We start from the raw sequence: 27,288 nt of genomic DNA, 5'->3' as shown, positions 1-27,288 counted from the left end.
TTTAAAATATGGCATTCTCATTTGTACTAGCTCATGTGTATACATGTATACGTAGTCATTTACTTAATCATGACAATTCTTTATTAAGTAATTTACTAGTAATAGCAAATTCCTACATGACCTTTCAATTAAATTCCATATCATGCAAGCTCATGTGCATTCACGTACAAACATTTAGCTAGCTAGTATGTCATTCTTTTATTAATGTTTCTATTAACCATAAATGACATAATTAAAATCCATCTATTAACTCACGTATTATAGCATACATAAAATGGGAGTATTAATTCATGCATTAAAATATAGTTTACATGACACATTAACATTTTATTTTTGTTCATTTGGTTGTTAATGTAAGTGACACTTCATTAGCTATTCACATACACATAGTGATTCATTGTGATCTGCTATATTTCGAACAAACTTTCATATGCTCTATCTCTGTTTTGCATAGCAATAGCAATAAATTATAATAGTAGTTTTTCTTATTCCAAAGTCTATAGTCCAAACTATACATTTATAAAGCTTTCCCTATACTACACTTTACACACATTGAGATCCAAATTTTCTGCAATTAGACACGGTATGTTTTATGACAAAACCTTAACATCGACTCTATATAAACACATAACTATCAAGTTTACAACAATCATAAGAAAAGAACTCAAATTTGTAAATTACCTCAATGATAGTAAGACTTGATCTAACATATCCAAATATTTTAATAACCAGCCAAAATTAAGGATGACTCAAATGGGATGATCAACACCTCAATATGGAGCTTGAAATAGCAACAACGGAATTCTTGTTTCCGTTTTTTATTCCTTCTAAAAGACCAGCCGTGGCACAAGTGAATTAAGGAAACCTAATATTATATAGTAAAGTACGGCTAGGCTTTGTCTCCGGTTAATTCCAATGTCACGTACGGCCCATTTATTTAACACACTTTATAACGTTTTTTATCAGCCCATATGCTAATTAGTCCAAACTAAATAATTAACTTGTTCGAAGTCTATTATATCTTTTAGTTTTAATAGTGACATGAAATAAGACACATTCAAAGTGATACGAAGCATGTTGACCAAAATACAAGTCAAAAAAGATGTATATAAAATTTGGGATGTTATAGAGAAATAGAACCTTAATGAACATGGTGAAAAGTATACTTGTCAACACTAACTTAGCTACTTTCCTTCGGACTGGGGCCTTACACACAGTCGTTCATATACTCAATAAGAGTTCCATCATAATCTGTCCCTAAGAATCCTGGACAGAACGGAAACTGAGTCTAAAATATATGAACGCATGAGGCTGTTTTGCCTAAGCATAACTCTATAACCCTAACTAAAAGAAACTGGATTCTAAATCCTTTACATGTTTCTTTATCGGTTATTAGTTTTTACTGTCTTTCCTACACTACTACCATTATTGAAACACAGCATGCCACGTTTTTCGAGAACTAAGAGATCAGTGGGGGCACGACAAATCATAACTTGGATTTGCATGAAGTACAAGAAGCGGGAGGAAATACTCGTCGGTTATTATTACTCCAAAGATAACTCCTCTTGTACCCAACACTGCTCCTAATATCACTGATCCATCTTCTGCATATTCGGAATCCTAATCCTCCAAATTAGGATACTACTAATAATAAAACATCTTATTAATAATGCTAAAGCAAAGCATCTTACTACTAATGTTAAAGCATCTTTCTTACTGAACATGAAAATCAACTCAGGAGATCGTCTAAGTCACGCAAGACCATAATTTTGATGATTTCATAAATTATTTCACTGAAGTTGAAGACATTGGGAAGCTTGCTGATCTTATTCCTTACCAAGAAGCCATTAATAGCGATCAGGCTTCTTAGTGAAATGAAGCCATAATTTGTGCGCTAAATTCTATGTAGCATAATAACGTTTGGGACTTGGTTGAATTTCCTGAAGAATCCAAACCTATAGATTGTAAACGGATTTTCAAAACCAAATTAGACCCGAATGGAAACGTTGAACGCTATAAGGCCAAACTGGTTGCGAATGGCTTTACTCAAAAGGAAGGAATCGATTATCAGGAGACCTATTCTCTTGTTTCTCTTAAAGATTCTTAAGGATCATCATGGCATTCGTAGCTCATTATGATTTAGAGTTATGTCAGATGGATGTCAAGACCTTTCTTTTTATGGAAACTTGCAGTAAGATGTATACAGAGCTTGAAATTCCAGAAGGTAAAAAACACATGGTTTGCAAATTAAATAAACCCATATACGGGTTGAAGCGCATCACCAAAATGGTACATTGAGTTTAATGAATTCATAAAAGGACAAGACTTCCAAATCAAGTGGATCAATGCACCTATCTCAAGATCAGTAGGAGTAAATGTACAATCATTATTTTGCACGTGGATGGTATTATACTTGCAAGTAACAACTTGGATATGTTGTGAGTCGAAGTTTTTTACTTTTGCGAAATGTTGACATGAAATATCTCGGTGATGCCTCTTATGTCATAGGTATCAAAATACATCGAGATAGGCATAACGACGTTCTGGTTCTTCCTCAAAAGGCTTATATTGAACACATCTTAGAACACCACAACATGCAATACTACACACCCACTATAGCTCTAGTAGTAAAAGGAGACGTATGTGATTGTTTCTGAAGTCCAAACATTGAGATTAAAGGGAGCGAATGAGGATGATACCTTACTTATAAGTAGTTGGAGCATTATGTACGCTGTACTCATCCAGATGTCGCTTCGCCGGTATGTGCTTGGGAACTATATCTAATCCCGAGGTAGCACACCAAAGACTACACATTAACTTATAGAAGAAGTGACAACTTAGAAGTAGTAGCTGGCGAACCTATCTATTGATGGGGTCATAAATGGAAACTGACTACAACGTTCATCATGATGATTGAATGCATTGTCATCTATAATACCATGTTATGGGATGTTGTTAAAGAACCTGGTTAGTGGACTCGAAAATCGTCAAATTTATTTCTAGACCATTGAAGCTTTACTGTGATAACTCAGCTACCGTAACTCTCTTGAACAGTAACAGTTCAACTAGCGCTGAGATGTATCTCGATAAAAAGTTTCTCTTTGTACGCGAACGGCTTGAGGAAAATGTTCTTTGTATTAAGTGCATAAGTACACATAATATGCTAGTGGATCCAATGAGCGAATGTCTTACTCCTAAAATTTTCGTAGGACACGTGTCGAAGATGAGGTTTGCTAAATGACCTATTTTGATAGCATGTTGTACTTATTGGTCACTATTATTATTATTTTAATGATAATTTTCCTCTAAGCTCATAATAGTGTATAAACATTATATAACAAAATTTGTCTTAGTCAATTGATCATTTTTTATTAGTTTTAAATTTGAGTCATAGTTTAACTAGTGGGGTCCTGAGTTGATGTTCTTCTCTACGACTGTACTTATTGGCTGTGAGTTCAGTTTAAAACAAAATGAACATTTTCCCGACCAGACTTATTGAATACTCATAGATAAATGATCGCTTGGTCAAGTGGGAGAATGTTGGAACCACATTAGTGTGACCGTCACTGATCATCTATCATTCCTGATATGATAATTAACGATAACTAAAATCTCTATGTCTAACAAATACATAAGAGGCCTATTTACTCTTAAAGACATAATATAAGGTTTCTGATTAGATGATTCAACTATGAGGACTAATGTTACACACATTAAACACCAGAGGGGTTGAATGTGTAAATGCTCTCATTATAAATAGAGAGTCGTAAACCCTAAATTAAGGTTAATGAGAAACTAATCCCTCACTTAATTTCGTTTGCTTCTCCTGTAAGAAATCCGTGCATCATTTTCCAGCCGAATTTCTCATCCCATTATTACTCAATCATCTTGTTTTGGGAACCCGAAATCAATAGGAATCATGCTTAATGCTCTTACAGGTTCCACAGGACGATCTGAAAAATTTTATCACTAAAATCAAATCATGTTTATTTCAAACAATTTACACATATGATCGAGATATGAAAGGAGATTCACTTGCACACGCACGTTCATACGGGGCAGCTCCACCACATCCTACATAAACTGAACATTCAAGGTTCTAGCCATGTGCACCTAAATACCAACTATTCCTTAATAATCTAGTCTCAAACTTGTCGTAGTCATCAGTCGGTTGTTGTTACACCTACAAACATATACATAACTTCGTAGTTGGGTCTACGATTTATGCTTATTAAGTAATTAGATTAGACACATTTAAATTCGACTTGAACTGCTTCTAGTTTTGATAAATTAAGAGGAATAAACAACATAATTCTAAGAACAGTGGTTCAAATAAAATATGAGGGATACTCAACAATAACAATGAACAACCAAAACCATACAGCTTCTGGAACAATCCATACCTATGCAACATGTGTTCGTATGTAAAGTCTCCTAATCCTCTTTGTCAGCTGTTTCTCTATTATCAGCGATGGAGCGTGGATGACTTGCAGCATCAGAAGGGTCTCGAGTACCAACAACTAGTGGTTCTTCTTTTCCAACAGTTGCTATAAGAAACACGACAGCAGCCAAGAAGATAAGGATGTAGACAGTTCTCATGCCAAGAAGTGAACCGATATATCCCAAAAATGAAGGCCCTAGCGACTTCTCTATAACTTTTCCCTCTTTGTATCTTTCAAGAAATAGTGTAATTTGGGATCCCTTATCCTCATTGTCAATGTTCTCTGATCCGATAACCTGATAAATTTAACACAAGAAAGAGTTGAGTACCTAGTCATTATCCTCCACAGTCCCTATCAAACATAACATATTACACTGGAAGTAGAAAAAGGACGAGTTGGGTTGAGCGGTTGACCCAAAAGACTTCCTTTTACAAACAAACTAAACTTACATGTAACTAATTAGTACCTCCAATGTGATTTAAAAAATAATAATATTTCAATGATGATGTAATTATTTGGATAACGATCCAGAAGGTTTATGTATTCAAGATACTCTTTCGGCAACTTTTGACCCATTTAACTTATATGCTTTCAAACCAACTTTTCTAATTCTACCAGGTTGATCAGTTATAGATTGAATGTAATGCATACTGACCATTCATAGGTATATGGGTCGATATTCGATATTGCAACCTCTAATTTACTATTTACATCAATTTGTTTTAATAGAACACACTAACATCAGCAAGGAAACTAAATACACTAAGATTACAATTAGACTGAAGCTTATAATCAAGTGAAGTTTAACAATACACTCTGGCATCAATTTTGAGTTTCTTATTCTTAAGAAGAAAATACTATTTATTGTGATCATGGGATAACTTTACTTGCACATGTTTTCATGCAATAGGTAGCATCATCAATATGATCAATTGATCATATAACAGAGTAACATACAAGAATAAAAAAGTCAGATAATCAGAAAAGTGAAAATAAACAAGTCCTAAAACTTGTGGGAGGGACCTGGTTTCTATTTTTAATAAAACTCCTTTGAAATTGAAACATACATTTAAAGCAGCTCCTGTATCTCTAGTGGGTGAAATAGGTAAATCAAAAATAAAAACAATCTAGAAGAATCTAAAGGAACGGGTCCTTTAATGTTCGTGTTCAATTTCCCTCAAACAATATGTATAGATGTGGGTTGCTATGCGAAGGCTTTTAAAATGAAACGCGTGCGAAGTACTAACATACAGCTTAACTATTAGTGACATAAATTACTAAGATGTATGTAAGTGATAGTTAAGTTGTATGTTAATACTTCAGCTCCATGGAAACATGTTTTAAAAAGTTCAATTTTATAATTTAATATGTTTTAAAAAGTTACCTCATCTATCTCATGGGAACATGCCTACCTCACCCTAACCTAAGTCTCTCTCTCTCTCTCTCTCTTTCTCTCTCTCTCTCTCTCTCTCTATATATATATATATATATATCAATTTGTTTGTTTAATAAGCTTAGAAATGTTATTATGTCTCATCAAAATCTCGGAGTTGAAGACTTATCTAAAAATAATTTTGGAATAATACTAAAACAATTTGGGGAGCATTTAGTTTTACCCAACTGACCCATTTCCTTTAAAGCTATTCTTATATTTTACATGTTTCACCCTTTAAAAGGCAAAACCTATACCGAATAAACCTCCTTATAAGTAAATGGGTCAAAATCACCACCTCTAGAATTATAAATAGCAGTAAGTATATCAGCTTACCGAATAAAATATTTCATTTCCATCCCAAACAACCATCTTCGGCAGTAAAGTTTTCCTACCAACTTCAAAAGCCTCAGCAAAATCTTTCCATTGGTTATAACCCACATAAGCAAAAACATAATCACGGTTTGCAGATGCAGCAGCCCGTAGCAACTTAATTAATTCTATCGAATCATAGTCTGTCTCATCCTCCACAATTGTCAGCACAACTTTTCTTTCATCATCTTTCAAAAGCTTCAGGCTTTCTCCGGTGATTGGCAAGGTCAACGGCAACAAACTTTGTTGAATAAACTCTTCCACAAAGTTATCTGTGTGTTCAAAAAAAAAGGAAAAGAAATATCAGAGTATGTTTATTTTCTGTATTATAGAATTATGGGTTTAAGAATTTTAACGTGTTTGTTAAGTGTGTAGATCAGACAAATGTTTTTAGGTTTAGAGATCTCACAAGCCTAAACCGTTTGAAGTATCTGTTTCCCCATGTAAGAATTATAACAGCTTCAAAAACTAGTTAGCTTGTTCCATATGTAGCACATAGTGAATGTCTGGACATTTTGGCATGTGGTACTTAATTATCATAATGACATAATGAACTGCAATAAAATGGCTGTATAGTAATGTGTTTGACTCCGGCAAATTCTGATTATATAGGATTACTAGCATTGATACTCATACGATGTACGGATTGACTATCCATATTATATGATTGATTTTTTAAGGAAAACGGGAAATTTGGATACAATATAAGACGCATTATAAAGGTTGATATACCGTATATACATTAAATAAAAATAATATCATTAAATATGTACGATTTTTACCTACTTACGTGAATTTCATGACATCAAAAAAACAAAATTTTAAAATCTGCATTCATTATATGAATTTGTAAATGATTAATACATTTTGCATGGTTGTAAATCTCAGTTATCTCGGTCGATATATCCCCAATATATCACTTATTGGTGGATATCCCCGATATATCACTTATTGGTGGCTCGGTCGATAAATGGTGGTTGACCGAGATGATATATTTCTGATATACACGATAAATTCGATATATCCTCGATATATCGCTTATCGGTGGTCGACCGAGACGATACTGAAAAGCGATATTTACAACCTTGACATTTTGTATCATGAATTTTATTACTTAAAGAGAAATATAGTAGATAGTAAGTAGCATAAAAATATATTGGTTAGTAAAAAACCAAACAAAAACTTAGATAACAAGACATTAAAGAAAAATATAAAACTATTGAAAATTTCCACAAAAGCATTGAAATTCATGATCATTTAAATAAACTTATACATGAATGAGTTAAGTATACATTACTTTAAATATTATATAAAATATTATGATTCATATTTTTACAATCCATATCATAGGGTTACATTAGATACAAATGAACATATCATTTAAAATTATATTAACATTTACTTCGTTTTGTCAATTCATGAGTTAAGTCTCAATATATTATTGTTATTATTAATTTATCTAGCTGTTTCAATAAAAATGATAATTATGAATATATTTCTAAGTAAAAATAAAATCTATCTTTATAACTAAGTGAGAAGAGGAGTATTAAATGTTTTAGCCCACGAAGTAATCAACAATCCTACATGTCATTATCTATTGCTTATGTGACATCATAAGCTAACTAATATTTAACTATTTTTACTAAATTTGCAGCTGCAATGGAATTAAGTGTATTTGAAATTTCAAATGTACGGCCCAATGAAATTGTTAGAGTTGAAACAACTGATTTAACACAACTTGGTCAAATAAAGTTAAATTTTACAAAACTTCACTCACTTATTAATATGATGCAACTCTTATTCGACATATTTAGAGGGACTAGTTTTGACCATATTTGTAGTTTATAATGTTTGCAATTATCTGTAGTTATTAGATAGATCTATTCCTAATTTAGTGGTAGGGTTTATATAGGACTCTTGCCCTATATAAGGGGCTCATGTTTATTGTATGGATTCATTCAGAAATAAGGGATACAGAAACTTTTATGGTATCAGAGAAACTTTTATGGTATCAGAGCCACGGTTCTGACTACTTCTTTTTCCTTTTTTTTTTTTTTTTTCCTGACTACCTCTTTTTTTTTCTTCCCTACCATTCAATTCTGGTTCTGGTCTGTCACCATGACAACCTCAGATGACAAAGCTAAGTCGGATGACAAAGTCGAGACCTCCCAACCTGTAAGCAATTCTTCAGTTTCAAACATTCAAACCAAGATCCGCACGCTAGACAGATCTAAAGTTACATACTCCTCTTGGGTGAAACTCTTTAGGTTTCACACCATCGCCTACAAAGTCTTGGATCATCTCGATGAAACCCCTGCCCCAGCCGACACTGATCCTTCCTATGAATCTTGGAAGGAGTTAGATGCCCTTGTTTCTCAATGGATCTACAGTACTATTTCTGACGATCTTCTTGTTCGTGTTCTGACGATCTTCTTGTTCGTGTTCTTGACACCAAAGCATCTGCTCGCACGACCTGGCTCAAACTGGAAAAGATTTTCTTGAGCAACAAGCAAGCCAAAGCCCTGGAAACCCACTTTGTCAATCTCACGCTTGCTGCCTGTAACTCGGTAGAAGATTATTGTCAACAGCTCAAAGATTTGGCCAACCAACTAGTTAATGTTGATCAACCTGTTCCCGAGAAGCGTCTTGTATTACAACTTGTTCGAGGTTTATCCCCCGAGTTTGATGCAACCGCATCGTGGACTCCCAGAATGCCGATTGGGATCTGGCCCATACCATGCTTACTGATGAAGTGATTCGTCGTGAATCCCGACAACAATAATCTTCATCAGTTCTTGTCACTCCTGCCCCTACTCCAATCCAACAGTAGTCCAGTCCACTCCTTCTGATCTGAACAGCAACACCTCTCAACAGCCACAGCCGTACCGGGGCAGAGGTAGGGGTCGCGGGCAGCAATACCGGGGCCGAGGACGTGGATAATTCGGGGTTTTAGAATAACTCTTACCCCCAGTGGGCTTGGTGGAACACTCCACCATGCCCTTACTCTACACAAACCACATGGAGACCCAATCATCCATTACAATACCCGTCCACGACCCCATCAACTAACTATGCGAGCTTCCCTCCTACAGGACACTTTGGCAGCATCCAACACCCAACTTTCACCGAACTTTCACTGGGTTTGATGCATTGAATCCTTCTGATTTGAGTGCCACCTTTAATACCATGCAATTGAACTACACGGATCCCAATAACTACTTTGACACCGGCGCTGAGCAACATCTTACTAACCGAGGTATGATTCAGCATCCTAATTCTTTTCCAGTTCACACTAAAATTCTTGTTGGTGATGGCAATGTTTTACCTATTGAGGGGTCCGGCACCGGCTTTCTTCCCATATACGACCGTAACTATATTTTACCAAATATTCTTTACAGTCCACAAATCATTAAAACCTTTTGTTTGTTCGTAAGTTTACCCGTGATAATAATGTTTCTATTGAATTTGATCCTTTTGGATTTTCCTTGAAGGACCTCAAAACGGGACGCCTCTTGTCCCGCCACAATAGCACGGGCAATCTTTAACCGGTTACGCCACCAACACTGCCGCCTCTCGCCTAGTCACTCACATCCACCTCCTTACCTTGGCATGATCGACTTGGACACCCTGGCGCTCAAGTCTTAGATTTTCTTAGTCGTTTTAATTTTTTATGTAATAAAAATCATGCTATTACTTTTTGCAGTTCTTGTCAATTGTCCAGCAGCTAAGGTTTACCATTTTATGAATCTAATTCTTTTACTTTTACCCCATTTGATATCATTCATTGTGATCTGTGGACTTCACCCATTACAAGTAAAACTGGATATAAATATTACATGGTCTTGATTGACAATTTTTCACATTTTATTTGGGTATACCCACTTAAATATAAATCAGAAACCTTCCCAACATTTACTAAATTTCATAGAATGATTCTCACCCAATTTAACCGACATATTAAAACATTCCAATGTGACTTGGGTGGTGAATTTGACAACCATGCTTTTAAGAACTTTGCTCAACAACATGGCCTCTTGTTTCGGTTTTCTTGCCCTCAAACATCTTCCCAAAACGGTCGGGTTGAACAAATGATTCGACACCTCAATGATACCATTCATGCTTTACTTATTCATGCCCATCTTCCACCTACCTTTTGGGTGGAAGCCTTGTACACAGCCACCTACCTTCACAATATTCTACCTACAAAACGCCTTAATTTTTTTACCCCTACCTTTGCTCTCTAGCTCCGCCACCCAACCTATGATCACTTACGTGTTTTTGGGTGCGCATGCTACCCAAATTTATCCACCACTCAACCCCATAAGTTACATACCCACTTAGTCCGTTGCATTTTTCTAGGATATCCTCCTGATTTCGATGCTTTGATCTTACCACAGGCAAAGTCTCTATTTCTCTATCATGTTACATTTGACGAGAACACCTTTCCATACACCATACTGACACCAACTACAACCTACAATTTTCTTGATGATATACCACCCGGCTTCACTTTCACCCGCCCCACATCCAAATCGATCGAGTCTGCCCCGTATTCAGCCTCTCCTTTTCCAATCACCTATACTCGTCGTCCTCGACCACCGGCCCCGTTACCAACACCAAATCCATCAGCTACGGCAGCCCCGGCTGCGACTCCAAGCTGCACCTCCACATCAGAACAAATACTCATCCATGACCACCCGCTCGAAAGCAAAACACACTTCTTTCCACTATTATCTCTCTTGTTCCCACCTCCTACTCTAAAGCCTTTTCCGACCCTCATTGGTTCCATGCCATGCAAGCAGATACATGGAAAGTCCGGTTGACAAACCGGTCATTCGTTGCATGTGGTTATTCCGCCACAAATTTAAATTTGATGGCTCCCTAGAAAGATATAAGGCTAGGTTAGTTGTAAATGGGAAGTCTCAAACCGTAGGTATTGATTGTGACGAGACTTTTAGTCTGGTTGTTAAACCGGCTACCATACGCACTATGTTATCAGTAGCTATTTCCCGTGCGTGGCCCATTCATCAACTTGATGTTAAAAACGCGTTTCTTCACGGACATTTGAATGAAACAAATTTTATGCATCTAACCACTAGGTTTTGTTGATAAACGATACCCCACCCATGTCTGCAGGTTGAAGAAGTCATTGTAGCCCCTCATGCCTGGTACACTCGGTTTGCAACATATATCTTATCGCATGGCTTCCGCAGCAGTGCTTGTGATAATTCTGATAATTCACTGGCAGGGGTTCTCACACAGCATATTTATTGTTATATGTAGGCATTCTTGCAGGAGATTATAAGCACTCTCACGAGAGTTTGCTATGACAGATTTGGGTCAGTTGCATTACTTTTTGGGGATTAAGGTCACCCGCAATTCTCAAGGATTATTCTTAAATCAGTCACAGTATGCAACCGACATAATCTCTCGGGCCTCGATGTTTTCATGTAAACCTTGCACTACACCAGTAGATCTTTCTGCAAATTTGAGTGCCACAAATGGCGACCTGTTTTCCAATCCTATTTTATATCGGAGTTTGGTTGGCGCTTTAGAGTATCTAACTTTCACCCGACCCGATATTTCTTACGCGGTTCAGCAGGTGTGTTTATTCATGCATGAACCACGTGATCCGTGTTGGTGCATTTCCAAGTGACAACATCATTATAGAAGAAGTTTGTCTTGAGTCTATTGAATATATACTTGTAATGAACGTTAAGTTTTCACATGTAATAAGTTGAACTCATGTCAGTCAAACTTGTGTTGACTTGGTCGAGCTCGACCTACATGAGGTCGAATGATCTAACGTCAGCCCGGTCCAGTCCATGTTTAAGCCTATATATATATAGATGTAAGGTTTAGGTTTCGAGAGGTAGAGATAAGGAGAGAGTTTGAGTTGCAACTCATGAATCTTCTGGTAATTGTATTTTCGTGTTTAGGGACTTGGTATTTACTTGTAATTGCATTCACTGAAGTAATATACGGTTCTTATTCATATTCATATTCATACTCGTGTTCTTATTGTCGATTGCTAGTGTATAAGAATATCCGCACTTATACATCAGATACTTGATCTCGTTTGATCCGGTGGCCAAGGGACTTTCAATTGGTATCAGAGCCATTGGAGGTATTATATTGGTTCGGGATTAAGATTTCGACAACGATTAAGGACTCTACACTCAAATCTTCAAAGTTTTCGGTTCGGTCTAAGACTCTCACGCTCCACTCGAGCTCGACCTCAACCTATTAAGCTCGACCTCGACCTATTCTGGAGCTCGACCTCTTCTGGAGCTCGACCTAGTATGGAGCTCGACCATTTGGAGCTCGACCTTTCCTAGCTCGATCATCTGAAGCTCGACCTTGCCTAGCTCGACCATCTGGAGCTTGACCTATCCTAGCTCGACCTATTCGGGCTCAAGTGACTAGGTTCTGATATTTCTTGTTCGATTATATAATTAGATTTTGTGCTCGAAGTAATTGGTTTTTTTCTTTTAGTTTGCAATCTTGATTATGTTTAGGTTATGAACTTTTCTGAATATTGAACTTGTAAACTCTTGTGAGTTTAGGTTTGATATATGTTAATCGAGTTTTGGACTTGTAAACTTGATCAATCTTGGATACTAATTTATCACTTTTCGAATTGTCAAGAACTTGTAATTAAGGGTGTTCATTCGGTCGGGTTTTGGGGGAATAGAGTTATTCGGTTTGGATTATTTGGTTTTTTAAGAATTAGTAAACCACCCGATACCCACTCCATTTACATGACTACCCAATCCAAATCACCCAAATAAAGTTCGGGGTATTTGGTCGGGTTTTGGATTACCCAATTAAAAAACACTTTCAAATTTTACTTAAGTATATTTGAATAATCATGCAATCCGATTATCAATTTACACCATTTTATTTATTCATGTGACGTTATTGAAATAATTACGTGCATTTAGATTATTAGAACGACATAATTAAATAATTAGAGTAGTATTTATGTCATTTTGGTTAAGTTATTATAGTTTTTATTAAACATTAATTCTTTAATCGGGTTCGGTTGGGCCCGAACTGATAATTTTCTAAACCAAAACCAAACCATTTAACAATTTCCTTATTCGGTTTCACCCAAACACCAAACCAAATCCGAATAATCCAATCCAAATAGTACAAATGTCAAGTGGATTGGATGGGTTATTCGGTTAATCCAAGAATAAGTTGATTTAGTCTTGGTCTAAGCTTGTTGGAATATTGAACTTGTAAACTCTTTGAGTTTTGGTTCGATTTCTGTAATAAAGCATTCGACTTGAAAACTTGATCAACTTTAGATTCTAAATTTAGACAACCAGGGAATTCAATACCAGGGAAAAAGGTTGTTGTAACAAGGAGCTACTAGTTATCTTTTGAATGTATATAAGAACCGTGTCATGATGTTGTTCTGTCAAGGAGCTACTGGGTTATCTCTTAATTGTATATGTGAACAATTGTGTCATGATATTGTTTTGGCAATAAGCAACTATGTTATCTCTGGATTCCATATCTGAACAACCGTGGGATGAAGATGAGAGTGGGAGATGTGTTATAACCAAAAACAAACATATAGTTTTTTTTTTGGTTTAGTCATGGCCTCTTTTTGGTTTTGAATCCGTGTGATTGTGTCCGACCTAATCTTTGGATCAAAGGCGCCTGATTATAGGTTAGGTGATTCAATTGAATCAAATGAAGATTGAAGGTCAGGATTGAAAATCCAAGTAAACTGTTGATGATCATTGTTGTGCGTGTGTTTGGGCTTTTATCTTAAAGCTTTTGAGATGAAATTAATCATTTGTAGCCAAGTAGTTTATGATCAAACCTTTATTTTATGCCAATGATATAAAGATGATTAATCTGGTAACTAGTGAAGGGGTTGCAGATTAAGTGGTTCTTTGTGTATTTTGGAGATGCTTACCTTGAGGGGGAGATTTAATACAAAAGACATCAGATGGTTGGTGGATTTGTGAAGTTACAAGACAAAGTCAAACACTATCGGTTGAAGACATGGATCTTGTGAGTGTTGCATATCTGAAATTCAAGTTACGAAATTACTTATCTTTGTGGGAGCTGATTAAATTCCATACTGATTGTTGGAGATTCAACTTCTCTGTCATATGCCGGTTAAGCTTCAAGATCAAATGGATTGAGCTATGTTGTCTTGCATGATATTTGTTATTGCTCGGAGAATCGATGATATCTGGATTGCTTGGAAGCAATGATTTATGAATTACTTTGAAGTAATGATATTTGGCATGATAATATTGCTTGGAGCTTAATTTAGAAGAGGTTACCGTTGAGGGAGAGAGTTACAATCTGTGTATTGGATTTGTTAGTTGTCATAAGGATACAAAAATTTTGCAGTTTGAAGATTAGTGTGCAGCGCAAGAAGATCAAGTCTTACCGAAAAAAAAGGCCTGATATCATTGGTTAAATGGAAGTCTGTTGATGCAGATTTTTTAACTAATGATTGTCATAATTGGTGTTCGTTTCTGTTATTATTGCTTATGCATTACAAGTGAAGACTTTGAAGATCGATAAAAATTCTAAATGCTGATGTCAAGGGGGAGTCTGTTGGTGCATTTCCGGGTGACAACATCATTATAGAAATTTATCTTGAGTCATTTGTATATGTAATTATTAAACGTTTTGTTTTGTATGTAATAAGGTCAAAAACGACGAAGTTAATCGAAACGGTAACTAGATCGGTCTAGGATGATCTAGGTTGGTCTAGGTCGACCTTGGAGGTCTAGCTAGACCTCAATGGGCCGAAATATTCATGGATTCGTGCCTTGAGGTATAGGTTCGGTCCATATTAGATTAGTATAAATAGGAGATTAAACCTTATGCTTAAGGTTAATCTCTCTAGTTCGTTTTTTCGGTATTTTGTAAGCTCGTGTGTTAATTGTAATCGTTATTACCGAATTAATACAAGGCTTTGTTTTTATCATTCGTATATTGTTCATTGTTCGTGTATTCGGTTTACCGAATATTGTTGATTGCTAGTGTTCGAGATTTTCCGCACTCAAACACTAGTTATCTAATCTCGTAGATCCGGTGGCTAAGGGACTTTCAATCCGCATTATGCTTTCATGAAGCGTATTCTTCGCTACTTACAAGGGACACTTAATTATGGGCTTCAGATTGTTAAGTCCAATTCTCATTCTTTGGTTGCATACTCAGACACTGATTGGGGGGGCTGCCCAAATTCTCGTAGATCAACCAGCGGGTATTGCGTGTTTCTTGAAGATAATTTAATATCATGGTCATCGAAACGGCAGCCTACTCTCTCCCGTTCTAGTTCAGAAGCGGAATATCGGGGTGTCGCCAATGTTGTGGCTGAGGCCACTTGGATCGAAATTTATTACTAGAGTTGTATATTCCTTTAAGACAGGCCTCCGTTGTCTTCTGTGACAATGTGTCTGCAGCCTACTGATCAGATATCTACTTTGTGCGGGAAAAGGTTAAAGTTGGTCATATTAGTGTTTTGCATGTCCCTTCATCTCTCTGGTATGCTGATATCTTTACAAAAGGCCTCTCCAAACAACTGTTTCAGTCTTTCAGGTCCAGTTTGAGCGTTTGTCCACCGCCCGCTCAAACTGCGGGGGAGTCTTAGCCGACATATTTAGAGGGACTAGTTTTGACCATATTTGTATTTGATAATGTTTGCAATTATCTGTAACTATTAGATAGATCTATTCCTAATTTAGTGGTAAGGTTTACATAGGACTCTTGCCCTATATAAGGGGCTCCTGTTTATTGTATCGATTCATTTCAGAAATAAGGGATACAAAAACTTTTAGCAACAACCTTCTAATTACAAGTATATTTCATAACTTCATATTTTTGATTGCTTGACACCTTTACTATCATATTCATATTCATATATATATATATATAATAACTCAATATTCTATCCTTATAATAATATATTGTGAATCGAATATGTCGATCAATCAGATATTCTTAATTTTTATTTGGTTAACTCTTTAAGTATTTGAATTTGATTACTTTATAGGCTTTCTGGCATGTATCGATATGTTTTAGCTATTAGGTACCTAAGTTTTTAATCCATAAAAAACATGAAGACCCATTATTTATTCATTATGCATTTATGAATTAAAAAATTAGTATGTGAGAGGGATTTCACCCAACTTAGGTGTGTGACAACACCACCTTCACTTTTCCCTTTATATATTGGTATTTCATCTATATATATTCTCTATATATTTGGAATTTTTAAGTGATAAATGAACTCAAAACGAAAGATAAGTAAGAGTTCCACCAATTATGTTATATAGATAACTCACAATTATAAATGATAAAATGATCAAAAACAACATTCAATGAGAGGAGACTTTATATGAAATGGGAATAGAAATTCTATGAAATAAATTAAAATTGTAACAGAAACGGATAACTGCAATATGTTAGGAACAGGTTGCACAGCGGAAGTAATAACAAGATAAATAAAGAACACAGTGAACATAATGTGGTATCTCACACAATGTGTATGAACTAATCCACAGCTGCAACTAGGGATTTTTATTAAGCTTGATATAACAAGAATTACAATGCATAGACTTTGATATATACAGCTAACAGGTATAGGGCTTATTGCTTGGTGAAGGAAACCTAATATGGACCTCCTAATCACTAAAACCAGCCAAAGGCTTAACAAAGCCCATAAGGCCTTCACAAACCCAACACAATACCACATTCTCTTCCATGAAACTATAACATAGGTAATATGGTATTCTATATATATATGATATACAAATCTCTACACAAAGAAGGGAATTAACTGCTAATAACTAAGAATAGAATGTAGGCAACTGTCCATGTCCCAGCAATTTGATATCTCTATCTCTAATCAGGTGACAATCAACTTCATTGTGTTTGGCTATCTTGTTGAAAACTTGATTTTTGGCTATATTATGGCTGACTGGTTATCACAAAAATAGTATTTAATCACTTCCAGTCAAGTAACCCAAGTCCCCCTTAAGTAACAGAACCTACTTGATAAAGACCTTGATCTAAATAGTACATCCTAAGCCAGGTGTAACTTTAAGATAGCTCAAAACAGGAAGAGTTGCATTTCCATGACCTGTTACCTTCGTGGCGGGGCATTTAGCAATGTTAGCACCCTGGTGAGGGCTGGCTGGTTGCTAGCTATAAAAACTTGTTGGAAAAGATAACTGATTGAATAACTGCCAGGTAACTTAACTTTCCAACTAGTATCCTATATTTCTCTAGATCCTCCATCAGATGTTCAACCAGTGCTTTGAATATTTAGTGATGTCTATTACTACCCATGTGCAGATATTATCCTATTGTACCAAAACAAATATGGTTTCTTGCTCAAAACGTGATTAAAAATTTTAAAAATTTGAGCTTCACATCATCATAAAGTTATGTGCACACACAAAACACGAATTGGCCACGTAATGGGAAACCAGTGAAATTTGACAACAATGGGAACTCATGGTCATAAATTAGATCTTAAATAACCCAGAATCAGATGTCGGGTAGCTACTAGATTCAACAATAGTAAGATTTCCAAGAAACTAGATGTGGTTTAAACATGGAACAATAACTTGAAAATTTTTGGTGAGGCGTTCCCTACAAGATCTCAACTAGAACAGGAGCGTGGGAGGACCAGATCTGAGATACCTAGAACATGAAACCACAAATATTTTCTGGTGAGACCACGACAGAAGCAGAACAAGAAACCAAAATATTTTATGGTGAGAGCACGACAAACGTTTTATGGTGAGAGCACGACAGAAGCGGAAAATGAAACCACAAACAGGAGCGGAACATGAAACCACCAAAGGTTTATAGTGAGACCACACCAGGACTAGTCGTGACAGATCAAGATGAACTAATAGAAAGCATTAAGAGCAGATGGTAAGAAAGTGTGTGTAAGAGAACAAGTACAAACGGCATGGGAGACAATAGCATATGTATATATAAATGACATAGAAAGTTACATGAAATGTATGTATGTAACTAATTGCTAATAACTAAGATGAGTTTTTAAGCAACTGTTCATGGGTGTGAATGACTGTATAATCATATCATTAACAAAACTTAGGGGTAAATACTATATACTCGATTTATATTTACCATAAGACAATAATGTAACTCCTTATCCAGAACTGATTAACAAACACCAAAATAATCAGATAACTAGAAGCAGAAACCATCCAAGCAACATAATTATTGCAGACTTTAAATCAGAATAACTAACTACTCGGAGGCCCAAAGTATGAAACATATGTTACCGATGTGGTACAAACCAGCTTTACACAACAAAAGAAGAATAATAGCCGGCAAAAGTCGGCTGTTATATTAGATAATTAGATAAAATACTGAGTAGGGGCCTCAGCAAGCTCCACAACTGGTTTTAGTCCAGCAACTCCTAGTTCATAGAACCTAAATAATTTCGACTCCCCTAAACAATTGGCTCATAGGCCTTATTTAAGGACATCAAACATAACCTAACTTGATGGCTAACTTGGTTAACAAGTACTTACCAAGAATAAGAAACTACTATTAAAAAAAATACTTAACACCCTTATACTTTTATTGGATATTATTACAGCAGATTCATATCAGTTACCTATTTGTTTACTTTAATACGTTTTACTAAAAAGGTGGTAAATGGGTAATATCTACTCATTACTGGGTCGTCTGAATGGTCATATTGGGTAAATAAAAATAACCAAAAGAAAAGCGAGTGTAACGGGTCGAAGTTTATCCAAAGTGTGCTCTAAATACATATAATCTTCTAGATCTTATTATTAGAAAAGGTTACACTGGCATTGTAGGAATACAGTTTTTGTAATTGCATTTACCCAGCATATACTTATAATATAATAATAATTAAAAAACTTCCAGGTCAATCAAATCCAAACAATTTCACCAACTTTTTTACAAGGCATAATTTCACCTATTACCCAACCTATCTTAACCTCACATGCCCGTTTGTCCACTTCTATCTTTACTTATAAAACTCCCTGTTTCATAAAACATGACATAAAGTGCAGAAGGTATTGAGACAAATGTAACCTGAAATTCAAACTAACCTTCAAAAGGACCATAAAAGATGTTCTGTTCATTGAAGTTTGGATGAAGGGCTAACAAAGCAGGGACCTTCTCAAAATCATACAAAGCCATGGTTTTTTCTGAAATATCTTTGGCCACAGAAAACCATGCATTTTTCTTGAACTTTATGGCCAACTTTGCTATTGCTGACTCATCCAAACCAAATCCTATGAATATAGGAAAAGATGTCCCAGCTGCTTCAACAAACTCAGTAATACCAGAATCAGATTCGATAACTGTAACATCAGGGGCGACAAACTTCCTAAGGTACCGAACTAATAATTCTGCCTTTCTTGGACCACGATAATCAGTGGGAACTCCATGCATGAAGATTTTTAAGGTGGGAAACCCACTGAATCACAAGAAATACATGTTCAGAATGGGAAACCCTATTAAATTTTGACCAGGTTAAATCTTTAATCCAGTTAAAGTGAGAAAATCAACTCACATAGCAAGTTAAATTATAAGGGGCACGTTCATCACATTTACCTATATATGGAATGACCGAAGCTATTTATATATCAAAAGTGCAAGCCAGAAATTGAAAAATAAATATAGGTTAGAAGTATAAAAAAAAAAAAGTCAAATAGGTTGTCAAAAGATTTAAAAAGTGCATTTATAATGCCTAAAAACCTGTTGCATTTCAAATTAAAACAAACAGATTCTTACTGAAAAAGATAACTTTTGTAATCATATTGGAAACATTATTTAATTTTGGACAAAAAGTGTTTGTGGTCAACATAACAGAACAAGATAATTTGACTTGCCCAGAAAATAATCCACTTTTACAAATTAGCCAACCCATTTGACCCACCCAATTTGCCACCTCTAGTTAGAATATATGTTGTTATAAAACGAACTGGAAATGAAATGAAGGCATAGAACATACTCAATTTCATATTTTGAGGCAATACGCGAATACTTGTCCGCGTCTATTTTTGCAATCACAACAGGCTTCTTCAATCCCGAAAGCATAGGAGCAGCTTTATCTAACTGATTAAAAAATAAAAGTTCGTCAGCTTTTATAACTTGAAATACAAAACACTATTAACAAGTCATTATTATAGAGTTAATGCTATATCTGATGGCCCCGAGAAAAGAAATAATATGCGACATATGCATATGTTTTTCTGTGGTAAAACTAAAACTTAAAGATGGGTCATAAATAAGGATCTAATCTAAACATACAAATAACATCGGACTAAAGGATAACTGGATAAGACATTATGCGTGCGGACGAGCAAAGTAGTAACAATGTCCTATATAATTTCAATTTTCTTTATTAAGAAGCAAACATTAAAGGGTAAATGGGTGGGAACTCTCTGATCCCATGTACCATCTTGGTACCCAAAACGCATGCCGCATAGAACTCATGCCCGGTAAGTCACCATTCTCACATGGATCACAAGATATAGTTTCTCCACTTTCCTTCAACAAGTTTTGAACCTGTGACCTTTAGCCTTCATCAGTGGGCCCATGTGGTCACGTGATGCGGTACCATTGGGGTTTCACCCCATTGGTTGAAAAGGCAAACATTATATTTGCAATAAATTTGATTAACATAATCTGGCAAAGTTCATGTTAGGTAGAGTTGGTACGATGGACACACTAGGTTACGGATCCAGGTGGATAAGTGTTTTGATGCTGTCAAAACAATCTTGTCAGGCTCACCAAGAATACTATTTCCCCAAATTTTATAACCGCTGATGAGTACAAATGATTAGAAAAATATATATTACTTAACCATTCATTGATGATCTATTGTTAAAAAAGCCTTTTGGGAGACTAACCATTTAATGATGATCTATTGTTAAAAAAGCCTTTTGGGAGACCGTATGCATTAAAATTACGCTTTCAGCATTTCAACCTATGTCACATTTTCTTTCCTCTTAAGCTCAAAAGATGAAGGAACATGGCTTGCATAATTCAAAAACTGTGAATATGAGATAATGGTTGAATAGGCTTTGACCTATAGTAAGCCAGACACTTAAAAAAAAAAAAAAAAGATTCATGATTGACCATTTGGTCCATTAGTCAGATCTTTGAACAAAATCTCCTCTTGGTTTACAAAGGCCTAAAATATTAGTAATATTGCCTAGAATGACAATGAACCTTTTCGTTTATCCCTTCCACACCATCCAACTATTTTTGTCCCTTCAAGGCAATCATACTTTTTCAATATCCCTTTCAGATCACTAAAAAAACTTTGAGATATGTCCTTAGTAGACTACTTAGTTACCAAAATGATGCCGTTATCAGCCCAACATAGGTCAAACCTATGTACTACTAGAGCTCATAACGATGTCTTGCAGGTAACAAAATGGTCGTACTAGGGGACATTTATAGGTTTTAATGGCATGAAAAGTAACATCTAAATATATGACGGACTAAAAAAGGAGCATAATGGTCTGAAAAGACAAATGAGAAAGAACCCGGGACAAAAGAAAACCTCACTTTCAATTATATGATGGTTAATTATCGAATCAATGATTATCAAGTCCTCATTCGAATCCCTATGAATAACATCATCATTAATCAATTTATACATATAGATATTAATATAGATGTACGTATATATATGTAAATACCTCAGGTGAAAGACGTTTGCAGTGACCACACCATGGTGCATAGAAATCAACAAAAATGAAATCAAAAGAAGAAATAGCTGCATCGAAATTGGATTCAGTCAGCTCCAACACTTTCCCATCTTCTACTTTTATTATTGTCTCTTTTTCATGGCAATAGATCGATGGCACCACACATAGTGATATTACTACCATTAACTGCACATAATAATTGTGATACATATTTCTGGTACTTGGTGTGTATATGATTTCAAGTTTAAATAATTTGTTTGTTATACTCGTATTATAAAAGGGAAGGAATAAATCTAGAAACACTGACTTTGTCAACTCAAGTTACCTCCGACTCACCGGATGATCATCAAATCCGGTTGTGTTTTTAGTTAATTACAGAACTAGCCCTTAAACTATCGATTAAAAAAAAAACCGTTATCTACATGGATCGTCCTTGCAATTTATCTAGAAAATCAAGTTTCGTCCTCATCTTTGAGAAATGACCCTGGCAATCCATTATAGATTTATAGGTGGATAAGTTTCAGGTTTAGTCACGATAGTTGTTAAACTCTTACGAGTCACGAGTCGACTTTACAAGTCGAGTCGATTTGCACCAAACGAGTCGACTCGTTTTTGTCCAGACTCTTACGAGTCGATGTGTAAATTTAGAGCAAGTCACGAGTCGCAAACTTATAACTATTGTAGTTTGACACTATGGTTATATATTATATATTATACTTAATATGTTATATTATTTTGTGTGTTATCTATGTAAATTTGATCATTTTATTGAAAATTTGAAGATAAATCGTAAGTATATGTCTCAAAACTATTGAATATGTAATATTTTGGTAAATTTATAAACATAACGAAATTATATTTTGTATCTAAAGACGTCACATACACACACACATATATATACACTATATAATGTAGTACTTAAAAATGTCCTGACTCTATGCTTAAAACACAAAGGTCCTGACTCTATGCTTAATGAGTCGAATCATGTTCCGAGTCACGAGTCAAATAATCATATTTTTGAGTCAAGTCAAAATTTACGAGTAAACAACTATGCTTAAAACCTAAGATAACAACCATTATCTGAATTTCTATGTGTCATGCATGTGAGAATATTAAGTTCATTCTCACCCCAAAGGTCCATACTTATATGTAAAAATATTATAAATGATGAATACAATATTAATGACGGTTGCAAGAATATAAAAATGACATAGAAAATAGTGAAACGTTTAGAGAACAGGAAGTTGGACCTAGCCTAAGTCTCAACCTATTAAATAAAGAAAAAAGTTGTTTGTACTATAAATTTTTTCTGATTTTCATGATGTAGTGATGTATTATGTGTAATGTAAATACTCTGTTTTTCTAATCTTACAAGTATTTTGTTTCCCTCTTGTTTAAGTTATTTGTTGATAACATATGGTCAGATTAATTAATTAAAAGATTGAAAAAGAATCCTAAAGATTCAAAATCTTGATCTTTTTGTAAGTTGATAGATAGAATAATACTCGCGTTAAGAAATGAATTAGCATGCTATTTATAGTTTCCTAAAATTTTCCAGATTCGACTCTCATTGCGGCGCAACTAGGTAATTGCGGCGCAATGGTCTTTGACTTGCGTTGACTTATTGACTTTCATTGACTCGTTGCTGGCTTGAAATTGAAGGCATTGCGGCGCAACTTAACTCTTTGTTTTTATGTTGCGGCTCAATGGGCTAGTTGCGGCGCAACATGGCTCTTTTCTGACTTTTGTTGACTTGACTCCAAACGTAGCCTTGGAACTCATAAAACTTTCGTAAACACTTCTTTTCCCTCAAAAATGTCATTTCTTCCAGAAATACGCTCAAATACCTGTTATTTACCTGAAACACTAACAAATACCATAAACGCACCAAATGTATACGAAAACAACTCAAAAACTATACGAAAGCAACTAAATTCATTGTGAGAAATGAATATAAAATACGACACGTCAATATATATATATATATGGGAGTGGGAATATAAGGCTGTTAAGTACCTAAGCTTAGGTGTGGAACACTCACATATTGTTTTTTTAATCAATAAAATTCATGGGGGCCAAGCATTTATTCATTAATCAAAAATATTAAAAAATTTGTATGTGAGGGTTTCCACACCTAAGCTTAGATGTCGGACAACCTTATATTCACTTTTCCATATATATATATATATATATAGTCAAATATTTCCTTTAAGAGAACGTGTAGAATATCAACTATAAAACTTGTAATATGAAATTGATAACAAAATAGAGTAATAATCTGAAAGGTCCCAAACTCATTTTAGGAAAAGAAGAATTTTTTTTTCTTTTTTGAAAAGATGCGCCGCATGTTTTTATACATGCGCCGCATTTTTGTTTAGACATGAAACATGTGCCGCATGTATAAACACATGCGCCACATTTTTTTTCTCAGAAGGTACCCAAACTTTAGACTTCCAGAAATGCGCCGCATGGACCAAAATATGCGCCGCATATTGGCATCTGACAGCAAAAACATCCATTTTGACATTTCATACAACTAGTATTTCTCCAATCATTTTCATACTTCAAACCAATTTTTCCAAACTTCAAAAATAGTTAAATACACATGACTTGACATTCCAAAAGCTTTAATTAGATCAAGAGTACGATTTACAACGAAATGGGTCATATTACCCAAGTTGACATCGACTAGGGTTTTACAATACATCAAGATACCAAAGGTCATGACTCTAACGCAACTTTTTGCAGAAATGTACATAACAAAACTTTATCAAAAACACTACATATGTACCAAGAACCATTGAGTTCAAAAGGGGCTACTACGGGTTCTAGCTTCATACAATTTTTACCGTAAAAGTCAACATTTCACCATTCAAATCATCTATATTCTTCAAAATACTAAATCTTGTTTCCACTTTCGGGACAACCTATAAAAAGGGTAAACAACTAAAAAGAAAGTCAAAGCTTAGTGAATACCATTGCATACGCTTATACACACGAAGGAGGGCAAAAACACAAAGGACTATCACATGTAGCCAATGGCATCGTCATACCATCACTCGCATACTCACCTTTGCGCTAACAAAACATACATGGATCCATATACGCTAAACAATAATCTCAAGAGGTTCTTAGGCCTCAAAAGTTCTTAGGCCTTATCTCAATACAACAAGAGGTTCTTAGGCCTTATTTCAATTCAACTATGGGATTCTTAGGTCCCGGCCTCAAATTAGGCCCTAACGCCAAATCGATTACCACACATGGAATCCACCATTATATGGTAATCGACCTGACGTACATATAATCGTATGCAAGAGTACTCACCTCATTCGCGACAACCAAATTCCAAGATGACCACATAACAATCATATTGCTTTCACCTAGCAATAAACGCAAACGCATAATTGGTCATCAAGCCATAGCCAAACACTAACAATTCACTAACAATCTTAACTAATTTACATTCTCATCATTCTCTAAAGTTGGCTTCTTTCAAATTCTCATTTTACTTTCACAATATCATGGCCATAACTCATTTTAATACAAAAATCACCATTTCTTTATCTCTTCAATATGACCATACAACATTTTACTCAAAAATCATTATTTTCATCTTACTTCTATATGGTCATACTACATTACTAATCAAAATCTTCATTTTCTTGCTTTGGCCATAAAAATCACTAAAAACACTTTTATCAAAATATTCATGCAACCACATATCAAAATACACCATTACTAGTGCAAATTTAGAAAAACATCATGTAACATCCCCAACATTTTATGTCAACCATTGACCATATCGTTAGTCAACGTTCGCCTTCCGTCGAATTTATACGTCTTAATAGTTAACATGTTATGTGATAATGACTACGGTCGTTATATATGATTAATGTGTCTACGTGTTAATGATTAATTTCATTAAATGTGTTCAAATGGAGAGTTTAATATGTCATATGACAAAGTAATATGTTAGTAAAGTGATTAATAATAATGATACGTATTCCCCACTGAGTTAAAGTGATGAAAAGTGTTCCTGTAAGAGTTTAAGGGGGCAATAAGTGAAAGATATAAAGTACAAGGGTATAGATTTTAAGTTTTGGAAAGTTGGTCCAGCAGATTTAGGGCCATATCACGTTCCATAAACCCCATAATCAGATTGTAATCTCAAAAATAATTCTCCCTCAAGAACCCTAGAGCCTCTCTTCAAGTTTTGTGCGATTTTGGATCTATTCGGCGGTGATTTCTTCTAGGTTTTGATCCCTCAATCATTCGTACAGGTAATTCTTTATTCTAAGATCATAGGGTAATGGTCTTTAATATCTTTTATCCACCCATATCTGGTCGTGAGGGTTGGGTTGGTTTAATTGCAATCCGTTAATTGATTTCGAGTCATTCGGGGGATTAATCGGTTGTGTAATGATGGTAAATGATTCAAGGATTAATTGGTGTTTTCAATGAGTGATGTTGGTCTTTTTTTAAGTGTATTTGATGTTCATAAGACCTGGAGATGTGTTTGAGTCGTTTGAGATGTGTTTGGTTAGGTTTTGGGGTTGTTTTTCACGACTGGTCGTCGTAACTCCCGTTACGGTTGTGTAACTCTCGTTAGCTGGGTAATTGCGATAACACCCCCACTGTAATTCCCGTTACAAATTTTCGTAACTCCCGTTACATATTTTCGTAACTCCCGCTAGGGATTGATTTTGTTAACATTTTTAAACGACCATAACTTTTGAACCGTAACTCCGTTTTTGAGGAATAAGCTATCCACGGAATCGTGAGAGAGTCTACTTTTTAATGGTAATGCTTTTTAAAGTTGAGGATTATGTAAAGTTTATAGAAAGGTTAATTTAGTGAGTGATTTCCATGTTCCGTCGAGTTATGTAAGCTCTAAAGTATTAAACGAACCTCCGATGCATCAAGTCTTGTCATGGGTGATATTTATAGGTATCTAGGCTTGAGTCATGACCATAAATAGTGGGTAATTTATAGCTCATTATGTCGTTTAATGATTATAGGTAGTCGGGAATACTTGCAAAGCTCGGTAACTTACGTTATCATTTGTTGTGTGCTTCTACAAGGTAAGATACACTACTTTGACACGCTGAGGGTTCAACAAAAACATAGTTTTCATATGATAACTTCCCCAAATGGTATCTTGTTTGCTTATGGGTATTCGGGATTATACGGGAGGTGATATGGGCTATGTAGATGCATATTGAAGCCTGAAATGCTACCCCATAGATATGTGACGTTATGATATGATATGAAATGCTTTGAGTTGTTATGAAATACATAATGAAATGAACTATGTTATGCA

At 35.2% G+C, this 27,288-nt stretch overlaps 1 protein-coding gene across 1 annotated transcript; it reads right to left on the bottom strand.

The window, feature by feature from the left end:
- Positions 1 to 4,259: 4,259 nt before the first annotated feature.
- Positions 4,260 to 22,296, bottom strand: LOC122608138 (protein disulfide-isomerase 5-2). The gene is made up of 5 exons (XM_043781228.1): positions 21,960 to 22,296; positions 20,261 to 20,364; positions 19,353 to 19,723; positions 6,211 to 6,518; positions 4,260 to 4,737 (listed from the first exon to the last, which is right to left on the bottom strand). Exons 1-5 carry the CDS (start codon positions 22,176 to 22,178, stop codon positions 4,435 to 4,437), a joined length of 1,305 nt encoding a protein of 434 aa, XP_043637163.1. The 5' UTR covers positions 22,179 to 22,296; the 3' UTR covers positions 4,260 to 4,434.
- Between the last annotated feature and the right edge of the window lie 4,992 nt (positions 22,297 to 27,288).

Source organism: Erigeron canadensis, chromosome 7 (genome assembly GCF_010389155.1).
Source record: "Erigeron canadensis isolate Cc75 chromosome 7, C_canadensis_v1, whole genome shotgun sequence".
In the NCBI taxonomy this organism is placed as follows: Eukaryota; Viridiplantae; Streptophyta; class Magnoliopsida; order Asterales; family Asteraceae; genus Erigeron; species Erigeron canadensis.
This window is presented reverse-complemented; position numbering and strand designations above follow the sequence as displayed.